The following is a 16,651-nucleotide window of genomic DNA, read 5'->3' as shown; positions in this document are numbered from 1 at the left end:
GTTTATGATATATCCATAGATTTGAATAAATCTATAAATGGCTATCACTAATTCTGGGGCTTACATATAAAAGAATTAGTCAAATCAATAAATCAGACAGCAAAACTAAATTAAACCAGTGTTACTGCCTCACCCCCAAACTGAAAAAATCTCCCATTTCTCCCCCCAAATAACAGTAACAATAAAGCAATAAACCAGGAAGTAGAAGCCTAGCCAGAGAGCAGTGTTTGCTGAACTGTGACAGGAATGGTATTTTGCACCAAGGGCAGATGGCACATGCAGACATATTGAGTAGATAATTTTAAGTAGGGGAGGCAAGCTGGAGGGCTTCTGGAAGACAGGAGATACGCTGGTGAGACTTGCAGGGTTATTCTAGAGCACTCTTCCCTCCAGACTAACAGCCCATTGCTGAGCTTAACTACAGTCACTTGGCAGAAGGAGATCAAGCCAGGGAGGGAGGTAAATGATCCTGTACACAGGACTTCTCCACCAGATGGTGGTCATGTACCTTCCTGGTCGTAGGCTACCCCTTTGCAGGGAGGGGGCGAGGTCCCTCTGGATTGGAGGAGTCATTCTACAGAGAAGGGCAAATCAACTGTCCAGAGCATAGCTGGGAATGAACTGTCAGCGAAGCACTACGGGCAACGCACCCACTGCCTGATGGGCGCGAACATGACAGATCTCTCAAGGGAAGGAACGCAGAGATCCCCAGAAAACCATCTTTGCATGTAAGCAAGTAATCTTGACTCTACTCAGCCACAACAGCCAATGGAATCTAGGGCATGTCTGAACTCATCTTAAAACAGTAATTTAGAACAGATCTAAGAAATCATGCCCTGTTTTTTGTTTGTTTGTTTGTTTGTTTGCTTGTTTTTCTTTTTTCCATTAATCTTCAAAATGCAGCTAATATAAATAGCTCAGATACAGATGACTACAAGAAAGTCAGATAAAATCAGGAGAAATGGTTTCCACCACAGCAATCTTTGCAGTCATGACAAAAACATAAGAAAAAAAATAAATGGTGATGTGGAATGCTAAGGAACGAGACTCCTTGAAACACTGAATTTCATATAAAGGATCAGGTTAATAAAGCTGTCATGCACACTGTGTACATGTAATACGAATTCAGACTTTAGACACCAGAGAATCTTGTGGAAGTGATGACAACTGTGCAGGAAGAGTAAGCTTCAATAAATACAACTGGAATCAGGCTAAAGACACTTAAGCTAACAGATGCAGGAGAACCCATGCTTTGGCTAGAAAGGAAGCTGTAAAATCCTTGTACTGATAAGTCCTGTCCTGAAGAGGAAAATAGAGGGTGACAAAACTCAAGGCTATACACAATGAAGGGCAGACTGAAAAACCAAGTGCCAAGCTAGCCCAACTAGATCATCTCATTCTCAAGCTGGTTCAACCACTTCTTGTACTGTGTTTGCTGATTTGACAAATTACTTATACAATTAAATAAATTGGTTCAACTGTTTATACATTAAAATTTACACAAAGTTAACCAAGATGCATGCATTTTTTTGTAACACAGAACAAGCCCAGAGCTATAAAATTCATAATTATTAACCCCAATAGAAGGGTCCTTTAAAACAAATATCTTGACTGAAAAACTACTGAAACACTTGACAGGAAGAGCCAGTTCAGCTAGTTCTATATGGTCAGAAAATCAAGTGGAAAGATAGTTACAACCATAAATGAGAAGATCTGGTAATTATATTTTTAAATGGTTATAAAACTCTTCAAAGAACTTGGTTCTGCACTGGGCACATAGTGCTAGGACGATGTTTGACTGCAGTTTTCCTTTTTCCCTTACTACCTCTATGCTGTGGCCAAATCCTGGCTATTTGTTACAGAACATATTGGGAACATAGACTGTAATCTCTGCAGTGATGCTGACAACACATTTTTACTCTGAACTTGCCTTCACTAATGCAGTTTTCTCTTCACCAATTCTTTTAATATCCAAAGCTACCCTTGGACGTGTTTCAAATGTTGCTCAGTATTTCCCTCTGTTTATTCAGTTCTTATCAATAATACCTGATTTATTTCATTTTCAGGTATTTCATCTGCAGTCATTGCCTGACATACCAAATTCAGGCTGCTTGTTTTAGCCCCTGAGATCTCTGTCACCTTCCTCTGTCCCAACTAACAACACTGCTGTTTCTCACCCTGTCTTTCTATGCTGTTGTGCCAGTAACAGAAACCTTGATGATGCTTTATTGCCCACTTTAACTCAATATATTAAATCTAAACAAAAATAAATGCTTATATTTTATATAAATATCTAACAGAAAGAGACGTTACTGCAATGTTTACAGGCCTGTAAATTTTCTGTGTTACTAACAGTTCGTTCCTTTTTCTGCTAGCCTGAAAAATTATTCTTTTGTATTTTCTGTGCCCCATGGGAAATTTTAAGGAACATTGTTTTGTAAGTTCTAAAGCTCACCTAACAATCAATGGATTTGATTCTCCTTTTCTCATTTATTTTTATTACTTTAAAATACAAATCGATGAATAAGTATGTGAAAAGTCTCACTGGGACTTCCTGTAACCCCTAGTAGATAATGAAAATGTCAAAGCAGAGAGTTTAAACACACACTACACTGATTAACACAACTCAGCAAAACCCACAGAAGAAAGCAAGACTATTACTTACACAGTCTTTTTGTCCTGTCGCAGGAGTTTAGAAGAAAATTCACTAAGCACTTCAAGGAATGCAAGGTTAGGAGGTGGATAGTCTTGTCCTTTTTGATTCTGATATTTGAAGGCAAACTCTATTCCATCTCTGCAGTAAAGAAGTTTCAAAATTTTTAGATGTTTGTTAGAACATAAAAAAAAGTCATCCCATCACCTCCAAATGCTGCCCCAAATCCAAACTGTGATAATCCTAACTTTTTCTGTGTGTTTTTTTTTTTTTTTTTTTTTTTTTCATTGCTAGCAAACAGCAGCTTTTGGATTTAAGGGGAATCAAATGCTCCCTCTGAATTTATGAGGACTCAAACTCAAAGACAAGATATTGCCAGTTGCCTGGTTAAAAAGAACTTATCACAATGTAAGAAACTTGGCAGGTGCTGAAAGCCACTGCCTTAAGCAGGAATGGCCAGTTGGCTTGCTCTTGTTTTTGCACGAAGCAGAAGCTTGAACAAGATATCAGAAATAACAAGATGAAACATATGTGTCAAGAGTCAGAGAAGAGAATTTACTTACCGGACACTGATCCATGTGTAAGTCCCTTATCTTTGCTTTATCATTTAAGATTAAATAAAACAATTTATTTTCACATTACCCAATAAAGGCAAATGCATGTCTGGACCTTTCTTTTCCTTCTCACAGTTAAGTGTCTAGCAGCATATTGATTTCCTTTCAGGTCCTGCACTCCAGAAAAGAGTGCAGGAGAGAGTGGATGGCAAGCACAGAATGACTATAAATCTTGAAAAAACTGTTGGTACTGGTATATTTGAGCCTAAAAATGCCCAAGTACATTCATACATCTTTATACTATAGTGACAAGACCTGTGCCTAGGACTGGCTGTCAGATGCCTTTACGCAAACAGTGAGCACTGTAGCTTGAGGTGTAACAGCCAGGATGGCAACACTGCTGAGATGCCAGGAATGGGGACCTTTCTCAGGGACATGCATGGAGCATCTGCAGCTCTGGTTCTCCTGGCAATTGTATTGTAGTGACCATGGCAGAGAAGTAGATGTTGTGCCATCCTAGTCTGCTCACATGCCCTCTCACAGTCTGCTTGCTGAAAGGTTCTCTTGTCAGAACAAAGGTATTTATGCTATGAAAAAAGCCTTGAGAAGAGCATAAAGGATGCTCAAAAATGTACTTGACAAAGCGGACAAGACTCGGCCTGGTGATTACATCTGTTTTCCTTTATTTTCATTACTCACCTTCAGTTTCAGTCACTTTGAACCATTTATTACAGCTAAAGGAACTTTCTTCTTCTCAGAGGGATCCAGGTTCACTGCGTATTACAACATTCCCCCTGAATTCTGGGAAAGGACTGACAACATGGGCCAGTTGTTCTCAGTACATGAGAAGTTATGGGGCATGCAAGGCTGAGGGTACTGAGATAAGACAGATTATCAGAAGACTCTTTCAGGATCTATGTGTTTTTTCAGTGGAAGTCTTCGCTAGTACTGATGACATGACCAGTGACTGATGACAGTGTGGGAAGAAGCTGCCTCCTCACACTGAGAACTACTTTAGAAAAAAATTGGTGCAGATGGCCTCAGACCTGGATGCTTAAGGAAGCAGCAAAAAATGATGGTGAGGACTAAGCATGACAAAAAATACGTATCACCTTACATATACATCATGAGGATAAATAACTGTCATAATTAACCAATCTGAAGGCAGAATAAAAAAGATGCCGTCTTCAACACAAAACAACAGCATGCTTAGCTTGAGATATGAAGGAACTCACATTACTTTTTGGTCTGAAATATCTCACACTTTTCCCATCTGGAGTATGACACACTATTTAGCAATGTGACTGGAACGGTCACACTCACCACCTACACTGGTGCCATCTGGACTCGAGTAGTGCTAAGACGTCACCTTTTGTTTGGACAAACATTACAACTCTCCAAGAGTTCCCCAGATATCTGCTGAAAGCTTAAGGTGAGTAAGAAGGAGAATCTGGGGTTTCTGTCCAGACTTAGGAGGGAAGTGTAAACTAGCAGGTACAATTCTTCTGATAGCCATCTTCATATAGGACTTATTTTTACTTCATCTCCTCCAAACTTCTGCATCACTCTTGTTTTTTTCCTGGCCATATTCATTCTATTATTCACATCCTTTCAGATTCAAAGCCCTGATCACTGCTTTGCTAGTCTTAGTCTAAACACTCTGAGACAGCCAATGTTAATATTTTAACTTTTTTATGGCATGTGGATGTCATAATTTAAATTTAGAAGCACCTTTCTATGCTTTCCTACGCACTAGTTACATAAAAAGCCTCAATCTGCTTAAAAAAATTAGAGCACAAAATATTTTTGGAGTATCTTTTTATAAAAACTCTATGTGCATACAGAATCCACGATGTTGTCTTACAAAGAGCTATCTACGCTTGTTAGATACAGTCCTCACAGCTGTGTATGATACCTAAGGTTTTACCTGAGATAGATAAACATGGTCATTCCAATCACACAAATAAACAGGCAGCAGCTAGTTTTTCTTCCTTTCTTATATAGACAGATATGTATTTACCCCCCATTATTTTTCTATCTGAATTAGAAGAAATAAATCATTATTCCAGGACCAGGTTAAGATGATGTCCCTGTAGAAGAGGTATACTGAGCAAAACTTCTAACCTAAGTAATATAAAAATCTAGTTTATTTACCACCACTCACTTGTGTAGTGTGGCCACAGCCTCTCTTGTCTTGATCTGATCCAAGCCAAAAGTGAGGGCAAACCGACGGGCCAATTCCTTAATTCCACTAACATGGGCAGATGTCCTGTCCAAATTAGGACCTTGCTCCTGAACAAGCTCATTGAACAGCTAGAGAAAGAATACAGTTGTTAAAATCTGTGAGCTAGAAAACACAGTTTTTGACAAAGACTTTTGTTCTTAACCAGAAAGGGCCACGAATGGACGTTATGATCACTTTTTTTTTTTTTAGCAAAGATCTTACAGAGTTCACTTAGTTCATTTTCTAATCTGCTTCAGTTCCCAGACCTTCTTCTGTGTAATTGATATTCATCAACTGGCCCCCACCTTGTACTTGTGTGGAAAATAAGTTTTAAGCAGCATTTTGCACATACCTTCATTGGACTGCATCCATTGTTTTCTGAACTCATCAGGATGATTTTGCATTCTTATGCTGCTTTCTAAAGTACCTGCACCACCCAGCAGATCAGTATAATCTAGGAATTTAGGAACCAAATTTTCTATTCCATCATGCAAGACAATGAATATCTGAACAGTGTTACAGGGTAAATACCTTCAAAGCTTGCTTGACAATGCCATTTCAGCACAATGATTTACTCAGTAATTTTCCAATCACTTCTGTATCTACTTATGTTACTGCCATTTAGACCACGCTTTCCTAACTTGCTAATGACACTATCAAAGGAGACTATGTCAACAAAAATATTAAATCAAATTTCATTAAATATACTCCTTCTCTGCTATCCACAGGCTCTATTATCATATAACTAATGAAAGCTGCTCAATTTTACATGATTTCTCCTTGAAAAATTGATACAGGCTGCTACCCATCACTTAGAAACTTGCCAATAGCTTATCTAATATATTTTTTTTTTTCATGACACGGTGTTAGGCTGTACACAATTGACAGGTATGGCACCTGGTTTCTTCTTCTCTCCAGGTTCTGACAGGAACTAATTTTACACTTGCCATTGTCAGTTCTTCTAATTCTTCTGGAATTTCTTCTGTTTTTCTCACATTTTCACAGATCTCACTCAGCTTTCAGATTGTTGTAAGAAATCACTTTGTACTATGGAGTGAATTATGGATGGCCCGGCCAATTTGAAAACATCTAACTTATGTAAGAAATTTCTCTGCGTAATGGGTATAGCTGGAATTGCCAGTGCCCAAACAGTATTTAGTGAAACACACACTTTGTGCTGCCAGCAGAACAATGATGGTTTTTGTATCAAACTAAGAGTTTATGGTTGATATAAAGTAAACTGTTCAGAGGAAAAAAACATGCTTAATAATACTGAAAGACTTAAGCTAATTATCTCAAAGTTTGAAAAATCAATCAATATTTAGACAAAATAGAAAGAAGATGCATTACTTCCAGCTAATTATGAGGAGAAGAAGTCATCCTAATTCTTCTTGTTTGATAGGTACCAGTAAATAAACACTATGAATCAGCTTGGACCAAACTGCCATCATGGCTTTTTTCTCCCTTTCTTCCATTTTAATCTGGCAAAACTTTGCCTATTGTTGCCTTAAGAATACAGAGGTTAAAGAGACAAAGCAGTGGTGATAACTTGAACTGAGGAGCAAGATAGTCTTTTAACAGAAGTGTATTTTTTTGCTTCAATGTAAAGGGCACCAGAGAAATATCCTGTCCAGCATTTGTTGCAATGAAGGACTTCTAATAAAAAACCAATATTCTTACCTGTTGCAAACTGAGAATGAGTGTCTTTGCACACTGGATTTTATCAATTTGCCTTGTTTTGCTCAGGGTTTCCTTAATGATATCTCCATAGTCATTGTAGTACTAGGAAAAAATGTGGGCAAAAAAATCCTTTTAAAATTGAAACTCGTATATAATTTTTCACAGCTTTTCTTATAGAAAGATTACTTGCAGTTCTTGTATTGAAAAGGTATTTTTTTTATTATTATTTTTAAAAAGACCAAAAAACAATTTCAAATACAGCTTGAAACTGCTGCTCTGTCTTCTGTGATGACTCATCTCTTACAGAGAGACAGGTGGGGTACACCTGGCAATCTGACATATACTGAGGGGCTTTATGTAGCTTGGCAGTGTAAGGAGTGCTAACATACGTGTCTTCTGGTAGGTAAATTGCAAGTAGAGGGTAAAGTCGCAGCTGAACAGCAAGTCTTTCTGAATTTCATTGGGGCTAAATATTGCATGAAAACACCCTATGTTGATAGTTGATAAAACATTCAGGTACTGCAGACAGACCCACTTACAACACCAAGCTTTTTTACTGCTTTCCTGTTTAAAATGATCTTTTCCCATAGGAAAAAAAAAAATCCGCTTCCTTGTTCTGGCAAGCACCAAGATTGAGAGACTCCCAGTGAAATATGACATTGAACAAACAACTGTTGTTGTGGATTCTAGGAACACATTTGAGGAGCAGGATAAGAAATTCTCTGCAAAGTAAGTCTCTCTAAAACTACTTGGCACCATGTAGGACCAACTTTTGATGCTGCCTTTAACAAGGCACTCCTGCTGTGTAGGAAGACAAATTCTGAGCTTACTGCTTCTCAGTGACAGGTATAATTTAAAAAGGAAAAACTAGTACAGAAATCAAACAAGGCTGGAAAAACTTTCAAGTGTTCAATCTTTAACTACTGCACTGTAAGGGAGAAAAAGAAGTGACCTGACACAACAATCTGTGTTCACTTAGGAGGGGGAGAATACACAGGGCTGTACCTTCATATAGTGTTTGAAGATATCAGCCGCTGCATGCATGTCCACAATGTCATAAATTATCAGCTTGCTGAAGGCAGCCAAGAGGTTTCTTCTCTTATGTAAGGCTTCTATTTTGTTAGCTTCATCTTCTTCATCTCCCTCTGAAAGCATCAACAACAATAAAAAAATTATATTATGTTATATTCTAAAACAACATTATTAAAGAGTAGCTTTTAGAAAAAAAAATCAATTATTTAAAATGAAGCAACAATTGTTGCAGGAGAAGCTAAAATCAAAAATGATTATTCTTGAATGTTAGGACCTTCAGAAAAGTTCAGGAAGATGACAAACCATTCACCAAGGATGCCATAGTCCTGAGTAATACTGAACACAATCCACATGGAACTGAATCATTTATTTTTTTACCCTGTGAAAGGCCATAATGAAGAGTTGTTGAATGCTTTGTGTTTAGCTTCTGAAATCAAAGGACATTTGAAGATGCTTCTTTAACAAAACTGAACTATAAATATTTAATATAGAGAAATTAGAAGCCAGTGTTTCTTCTGCATGCCTTGGATTGCAGGTATGAAATCCACGGTCTTACAGCAGCTATAAACAACAGGAAATAAAATTCAGTTGGAAGAGACATCGAGTGCTAACGTCATATGTATTAAATCCCCATGTAAGGCTCCATTCTGTGAATGAAAATGAAACTATACACATGTGAAATATATTATCATATAGTAAAACTGTATTACACATTTTATAGAAGAAAATGAAATCAGCTATAACAACTGTAATAATAGCAAATATTCTGTGGTATTTAGAAGAGATCATTCTTAATGGAAGTCTTCCAACCAGTCTGAAGAAATACAGGCCTGTGTAGGGGGCAGGAGGAACACAGTGTCACAAGGACTCTTTTGCTGCACTCTTACTGTAGTTTCCACAGAGCCACAGTGTGTAAGTCAGGTATTGTCCAACAGGACACCTCTTACAAGCAGTGGAGTTGACTGTGAGTATGTATATATGCTGTTTTTTGGATGATTTAACCCATAGAATTGAATCCCAATAGCATCCTCCTATCCCCCCATTTTTCTTCATTTCTTTTTATAGTTACTGATATGTTCTTAACACCAAAAGTTGTAAATCATCACACTGACTTCATGGAGTCAGAGTAGCATTAGGGAATGGAGATTACATAAAAAGATATTCATCCATCTTTTTGCTGTCTTCCCAGTCCAATCACAGGATGTTAAAAACCCTAATGTTCCTCAAGAGCCAAGAAAAATAAATACTGTCCTCCTAAAATCTATTCTTATTACTCTGAACTTTGAACTCACAAAGTATGATTAACTTGCACTGTGGATTTCTGGTGAAGTTGTGTGTCAAAATGCATTCTTCTTAGGCCACTATAACCCTTAAAAAGATGCTCAAAAAAGATGTTAGCTAGAAGGATGAAAGGACCTTTAGAGCAAGAGTAAATTCTCTGAGACCGTAGTTCTATCCACTACTGTCTTAACAGATCAAAAATAGCACTTATATGCCACCATAACATACAAGTAACTGAGTTCAATGGAAATTCACAAAATTTGCAAAAAGAACACTACAGTACACATTCAGCAGGTGTTTCATATTTTTTGACCATCTGGGAATCCATCGCTTGTCCAAAGATATTTAGGATTCAGAAGCTGGGTACCTCTGTATCTCACTTAGGCATTTGTAACACACAGCAGAAGTGAGTTATTTAAAAACAGATGTCAATAACAAATCCACCCCTCCCTGACTGAAAGCCAAAAATCTCCAGTCATCCTTCTGAGGAAGAAGAGATGCTTTAACTCCTGCTTCTCAAAGCATGGCCACACACACACGGACGCCTAGGAAATAACAATAAAGCAAGCACACGCAATACTTCTCCAAGCAGTCTCCCAGTCTCCAACAATTTCAAATCAATCCTGAGCTTGATTTATTTTTTTTTTTTTTCTTTGGGGGGGGGGGGGGGGGGGGGGGGGAGCAGAGTGGGTATTTATTTAGTAACACCAGAGTTTCTTAAGACTATCCTTGCCTAGAGCTTTGATGGTAAGATTCACCTCACAGTCCTGTAACTCTGTTTTGAAACTTGAAAGGATTTTTCTTCCATGTACTCTTCTGGCATACTTTTTCCCTTGAAGCCATACTAAACAAAGTCTGTCACTGAACTAAGACTTCAGTATTTTTGAAAATAAATACTAAGGAAAAGATCAGTAAATAATTTTGTATGGATTAATAAAATGTAGTTTACAGGCCAGTTCCATGTCTTCTAAAAACACCCATTTTAATGAAGTGAACTTTGTAACTACTGTTTCTTCTTTAACAGATATAACATTGAATACTTCATATTCACACTTAAACCTCCCCCACCAATAAAGAATAGTAATTCTGAAAACATTTTTGAGCAAACTTTTCTGAAAATTCTGTTTTATTCTCTCTTATGTGTTTGTTATGAAAAAAGATAAAAGTAGAAAACATGAAGGCTAAACATACCCATGCTCTGGTTTTCATCATCTTGGTCAATGAAGACATGGTCCATCACGAAACTGAGAAGTTCTGACTGAAGGCCTGAGTCTGGATTAAACACCAAGGGCTGAAGACCTTCTCTACCTCCAGTCATCAGCTGATGACTAAAAATCATCAAGAGATCACAAAGCAACATGAAAGCCTGAAAGGTAAAAGAGACGTATTAAGAGTAAGAAGCACAAGTCAAGTAAGTGCAAAACAAAATACGATTTATCTGATTTCTGTACATTTTCCCACTATTATTAAACAGATAGAAAAGTTAAACGAGAAAAAAAAAGAGTAACATTATAAGGCAAAATCCAAGCTGAGTCATTCTCAGATCCTGAAAATACAGGGAAACAGATGTAAGCAATGAAATCCTTGCAGAATTTCACTCACAGTTCTCTGCTGAAACAACCAAGTAACTCTACATGGCTTTCAAATCTAGGTAACAGTCAATCAGGGCAGAATTTTTAATGATTTTTACTCATTACTGTTATACCCTTATTACCTGGGAACAGAAAAAAAGTAGCTAAAAATAATTCTGTTTCTTTCAAGGGTTTATCTGCTTACTCCCATGCATGAGAATAATACTGTTCTTTCCAATGGCTTATGTTGGAGCATTATAGCCAGCTGTATTCATCTGCATTACATTCAACACCTGAGCATCTTTCAGAAAGTATTTCTTAATCATTTTCATTTCTTTATCTTTAACCTTTGATTCTGAGAACAGAGAAAGAGAGGAAGGTTGAAAGTTCAAATGTGCAAAAAGACTCCTAGAAGATTAGTGCTGGAAATGCTGTGTCTTTCCCAGGAGCCTGCAGGAGTCTCACTCCAGGCAATATCAATCACAATTCCCAGGTAGGAGGTAGGCCAAAGGGATTTTCAAATGAACACAGACTGCAGAATAGCCCTGCCTGATTCATGAAATCCAGCATAGGCTTTAATTCAGTCCTGTATTCCCCTCTACAAACAGCTGAATGCATGCTTTTATAAGCTCCCACCTATTAGTGTTTAAGATGGACTTTAGATCAAGTATTTATTCAACTGTGAAGAAGAATACAGTTAAATGTGTATTTAAACATACTTTTGAACCCTCAGAAAAGTTGTGAGTGATAGCAACCTGCTTTACAAACCTCCGCCATGAATTCTTTGTGAATTCTAAATGTCACACCAGCTCACTCATCTTGTGGAGTATGTTATAAAATCTGAATGAGCTACACTTACACAAGAACAAAATGCAAATAGTTGTAAACCATGATCAATTTAGACTTTGGAGACAGGTGCCAGTATTTAGGATTTTTCTTCACAGCATCCAAAAAATATTGGGATTGATTTCAGTGATGATTTCAGCTGCTCTAAACTCCTTTGATATGCACTTGACATTTGACATTCAAGCTAATACTAATGTAGACCTCTAAAAAGCAGGTGGGTACAAATTACACAGTGAAAGTTTTTTTTCTGATCAATATAAAGACAGCATGTACAAATGTCTATTGTAAATATGTCTAGTCACAGATTTATTTCACTCAGTCTAAGAAAATTTGTAATGTTTCAGTTCTATTTCTAACAAATACTTAACACTCTTTTCTCTCCTTCGATATGTAATTGACTCTCTCTGAGAAGAATGTATAGATTAAGAAACAAATAAGCTAGTGAGAAAATACAACATGAATTCTCCAAAGATCTAGCAAAATAAAAGAATTAAGGAACAGTTCCTGCACTTGCAGAAAGAGACTTTTTAAGGAAGAAAATTAAAAAGTTCATAGAAGAATTAGTTGGAAGGTCTCTAGCCCAACCTACTCTGACTGGGACTCTTGCCGTCTCTACATCTGGTTGGCCATGGCTTTGTCTAGCAGAGTCTTGAAAGCTTTCACAGAATTGTGAACTGAAAAGGAGCTTCTAAGAAACGTTTAAATTACCGATTAAAAGAAGATTTGAGAGAAAGAGAATTAAAACATTTCAAAATACATCAAGCACAAAACCATGGCAAGGATCATTTACCATTTGTTGATGTAGAAGCAACATTAAACCTAGTTTATGCTAGAATCGTTAGTATTTTCATGAAGTTAGATGTTATTTTTACATTATACAATGTTAATAAAATATATTCTATGTTAAGAGTAACTACTCAGAATACTAAATAGAATTACTAAACTTAAATCTGGTGTAAGACAATGACATAAAGGAGTCCTTTAAAAATACGTAAGGTAAGAAGATCTCTGAGCCTTTAATATTCATATTCATCAACTTGCAGAACACAGCGTAAACACTAAGCAGAACTATCTTTTGAAAAAATAAAACTATCTTTTAAGAAGTATTATCTTAAAAAAAAACAAAACACAAACATAAGCAAGTACATGTGTGCCACTTAGTTACAGTCTTTGCAAAATCGTGGAAGTGCTGACGCAGAAATGCAATTTTAGACAACTAGAAGATGTCAACAGACCTGATAGAAATCAGCAAACATTCCTAACATCTTTGCAAACAAAGCAGCTATCGTTTATTGTATCTCTACAAAATTACTTCACAAATTATTTCAACAAGTCCTTGGGTTTAATTTATTTCAATTTCTATACATATATAGGAGAAGCTTCTCACTCTGTGCATGTGTGGCTTTCCAAAAATCTAACACAGATACCTGGATAACTACAGTGAATCCCCTAAAATGGATACCTTACTATAATTATATTTCATAAATACAAACTTTTGGCATGCACTCACATGCAGAGAAATGTATGCACTTATGTTTTCAGTCAGCTTTCCAAACAGGGAAGCATAGCAACCTGAGTTGTAATGACTACATTCATGAGAATCTAAAAAAAAAAACCTTGTTTTTTATATAATGAAGGCACTGTGTAACTGGATATTTTATTCTGATTTACCAAGGCGACATACCTATCAGTCAAGCAACTAATTTTGCATAGTGTGAAACTACATTCTTAGTGTAATTCAGAGTATTTTTGTAAAATTAATTAACATAGATTTCCTGCTAGAAAACATACAGAAGTATGATGTGTACTGCTAGAAATGTCAGTTTTCTCTCATTAGCCACCATGGGTAAAAGAGACACAATATTAGCATGAATTGCTACATTTAATGGAATTATTAGGATGACAAAATAATGATAAATATCAAGGCTTCAATTTTTCCAATCTAAATTCAGACATTTGACTTATCCAGAAATACACAGAGAAAGATTTAGCCAATTTGAGGCCTCAATCATCCTCTAAAAGTGCCTGTTTCTGTCTTTTAATACAGTAATTAAGTAAAGGAATAGACTTTAATTTTTGGTGATTCAGTTAAATGCCTTCAGACAGCTGAACATGAGCCTAAGCATCCACTATTATATCAAAAGTGAATGTGACATTAGTTGTGCTTTGAACATAATTTTAATACAGTTCATTTTATGAAGTGTTTGTTCAGTTTTACTTAGACAGAAGGCACACATGACTTTATTTTAAGTTTGGTGTATTAAGTGTCATTTTGAGTTTTCCTACAGTTTAATACTCACACTTTTGTAAAAGCATGTGACAGACATTTCTCTTACCTGTTCTTTTACTGGAGTGTTGACATTTGATAGACACTGCTGGCAGACAGCCAGAAAGGATTTCACAGTTTTCCTCAATACCAGTAAGTCCTCCTAGAATAAGGAATAAAAGGGAAATATATAAATATTAATAAAAGTTTGCTAGGAAAAATCAAAATAAGAGGATGGCGATAATTTCATATATTCAATACTATACACTAGCAAAACAAAGAGAGAGGCCATGAAATGTATGTTATTCATATAGCACAGAGTAAAACAAGTCATTAATTTTCAGAAGAATGGCTCAAAGTTCCTTGTAATAAATACTAATAATAAAACAATACATTCCTGAGGTAAAATTATCTGTATTTTATTTGGATGTAGAGTATAAGTGTTTCAGAAGAAAATGTTCAATACATCAAGGTCAGCACACATAGTGGTTTATAAAGAATTCTGTATGTAGATTAATCAATGTGAACAAAAAACACCAATAAGGTGTCTCAAGTTCAACAAAAACATTCTCCTAACCATGTGCAGATATTGGAAATGTGAGGGCATATCACAGAAATCTAATGACTTAGGGAAGAAGGAGGGAGGTTTGTAAATCTGGAGGAAGAATGATTTGTAGGTAAAAAAAAAAAAATAAACAAATGCCTGGTTTGATCACCTTCATCTAGAGACAATCCATGTATATGTTAGCTGTACCAGAAGTGGCAGGTTCAATAGGAAAGCTGGGTACTTTGACCTATGACATACCCTGATGAATACATATTTTTTTACGGAAAACAAAGTGAACTGGTGAAAACAAATCAAAATAAAACATAAGATACTGGAGCATAATCCTAAGTATGTAGCAAGCAGCCACCTGGAAGTAAGAAATTACAGAAGAAAATATTTGTGAAAAGCTCCTATGTGAAAAGCTACGACAGCCTCTGTCTTGTAACCAAGAAATTTACTGAAAACTGCATAGCTGGGCACCTATTTAATTACTCTGTTTACATTAGGACCAATCTCAACACAGAGAAAAAAAATACAAACCACAAATCACTAGGACTTTGTGTTAGCTTCAAGTTTTGTCAAAATGACCAGCTTTGTCAGCACTGATTTATAGATTCTGCTACTCTGCATTGCTCAGGTGATACAAATACAGCTTCTACCCTGTCTGCCTCCGTCCGGCTGCATTGCTTACATTCACCTGCAATCGTTGCTTTGAAGATCTTTCACTTCCCAGGTTTCACCATCAGAGATCTCATAAAGAGGAGGGCTCATCACAGCCATTAATTCGCACTGAGGCTGCTTGCATACCACTGCTGCTGACATTCCCTCCATGGTACCTACCTGTATCAGCTTTCTGATGGAAGACAGTGTGCCCTACAGAACAACATCTAACCTAAATCTAAAGAATCTACATAGTGCATATGCACCAATTTTCAATTATGATGGATGCTCAATCCATACAGCTCATTTCTAGCGTTAATTTCTTTTATTGCATCCTATCGTAAGATCTTGTTATTATTTGTTTACTGAAAGCCTTTTTGTGGCCCATATGCTTTTTCTGTACTGATTCACAACAGAAGACAGGTCTGCAAGTGCACTGAAGCAATCAGTATGTTCCTAAATCTCTGAACCTCTTGTAGTTTTCAATAGACTTAAGTGTGGTTTTCTAATCTGGACTCTGAAGATCTATAAGTTATATTGCCTTCTTACTCCTAATCATTTTTCTCTGTTAATAAAGGCAAGGATCCATTTCTGCAACTGCATTACACCACGATTATGTGACATGTTAGGTAGCTCTGCTCTCTTCTAAGTCACAACTTTGCACTGATCAGCATTCTTGTTTCCAGATATGTCTTCTATTTGGCTGCATTAAAATGCCTCTTTGCTTATTTAATTGTAATTTGTTTATCAATTGATCCACATTTTAAAAAGTTTTGCTTTACCTTCCCTCATAATTGTTAAAAATAATGATCACTTTATAGCTGCAAATGGATTCCTCTTGGAATGTATCAGAAGCTGTTGCATTGTGTGATGATTTCCCAATTTCAACTTTTATCTAATATATTAACAAGTTTGGAGCTACTGAATATAAATTACATTAAATACACATATTAACCTGAAATGCAATGTGATACTAATGTCCACAGAAATTGCTATTTCAAAATAGTGTTTTTATCAGTCAAAAATGCGATCTTCTCAAGAACAAATTTCCTTGTTCCTTCCAGTCTCATTTGTTGGCCATGTTCTTTGTGTCCTTCAGCCTTGTACTGTTTTCTATCAGCCATTCCAAGTATTCTACCTAGGACTGATGCTAGGCTTACATGTTTGCTATGTTACATAATCATATGATTTATACCTTTAAGCATTGGTATTACAATCACTTCAATTTCTTTCTATCTATAGAAATTACTTTTCATCATAATTATCTTCCATTTAGATGCTAATGAATTCAAAAGAGAAACTAAAACCTACAAAAAAATCCTAGATAAAGGTTAAAA

At 36.3% G+C, this 16,651-nt stretch overlaps 1 protein-coding gene across 3 annotated transcripts in view; it reads right to left on the bottom strand.

Moving 5' to 3' along the window:
• STAG1 (STAG1 cohesin complex component) overlaps positions 1-16,651 on the bottom strand; it is a 178,068-nt gene that overhangs the window by 12,214 nt on the left and 149,203 nt on the right. For all 3 annotated transcript variants that reach the window (XM_084292195.1, XM_084292196.1, XM_084292197.1), the window contains 6 exons: positions 14,178-14,270; positions 10,616-10,790; positions 8,117-8,256; positions 7,112-7,213; positions 5,372-5,520; positions 2,666-2,794 (listed from right to left, as the gene is read on the bottom strand). In XM_084292195.1, coding sequence (XP_084148321.1) covers positions 2,666-2,794; positions 5,372-5,520; positions 7,112-7,213; positions 8,117-8,256; positions 10,616-10,790; positions 14,178-14,270 — 788 coding nt within the window. The remainder of the gene's footprint in view (positions 1-2,665; positions 2,795-5,371; positions 5,521-7,111; positions 7,214-8,116; positions 8,257-10,615; positions 10,791-14,177; positions 14,271-16,651) is intronic.

Source organism: Netta rufina (assembly GCF_964035555.1).
Source record: "Netta rufina genome assembly, chromosome: 9".
Classification (NCBI taxonomy): Eukaryota; Metazoa; Chordata; class Aves; order Anseriformes; family Anatidae; genus Netta; species Netta rufina.
This window is presented reverse-complemented; position numbering and strand designations above follow the sequence as displayed.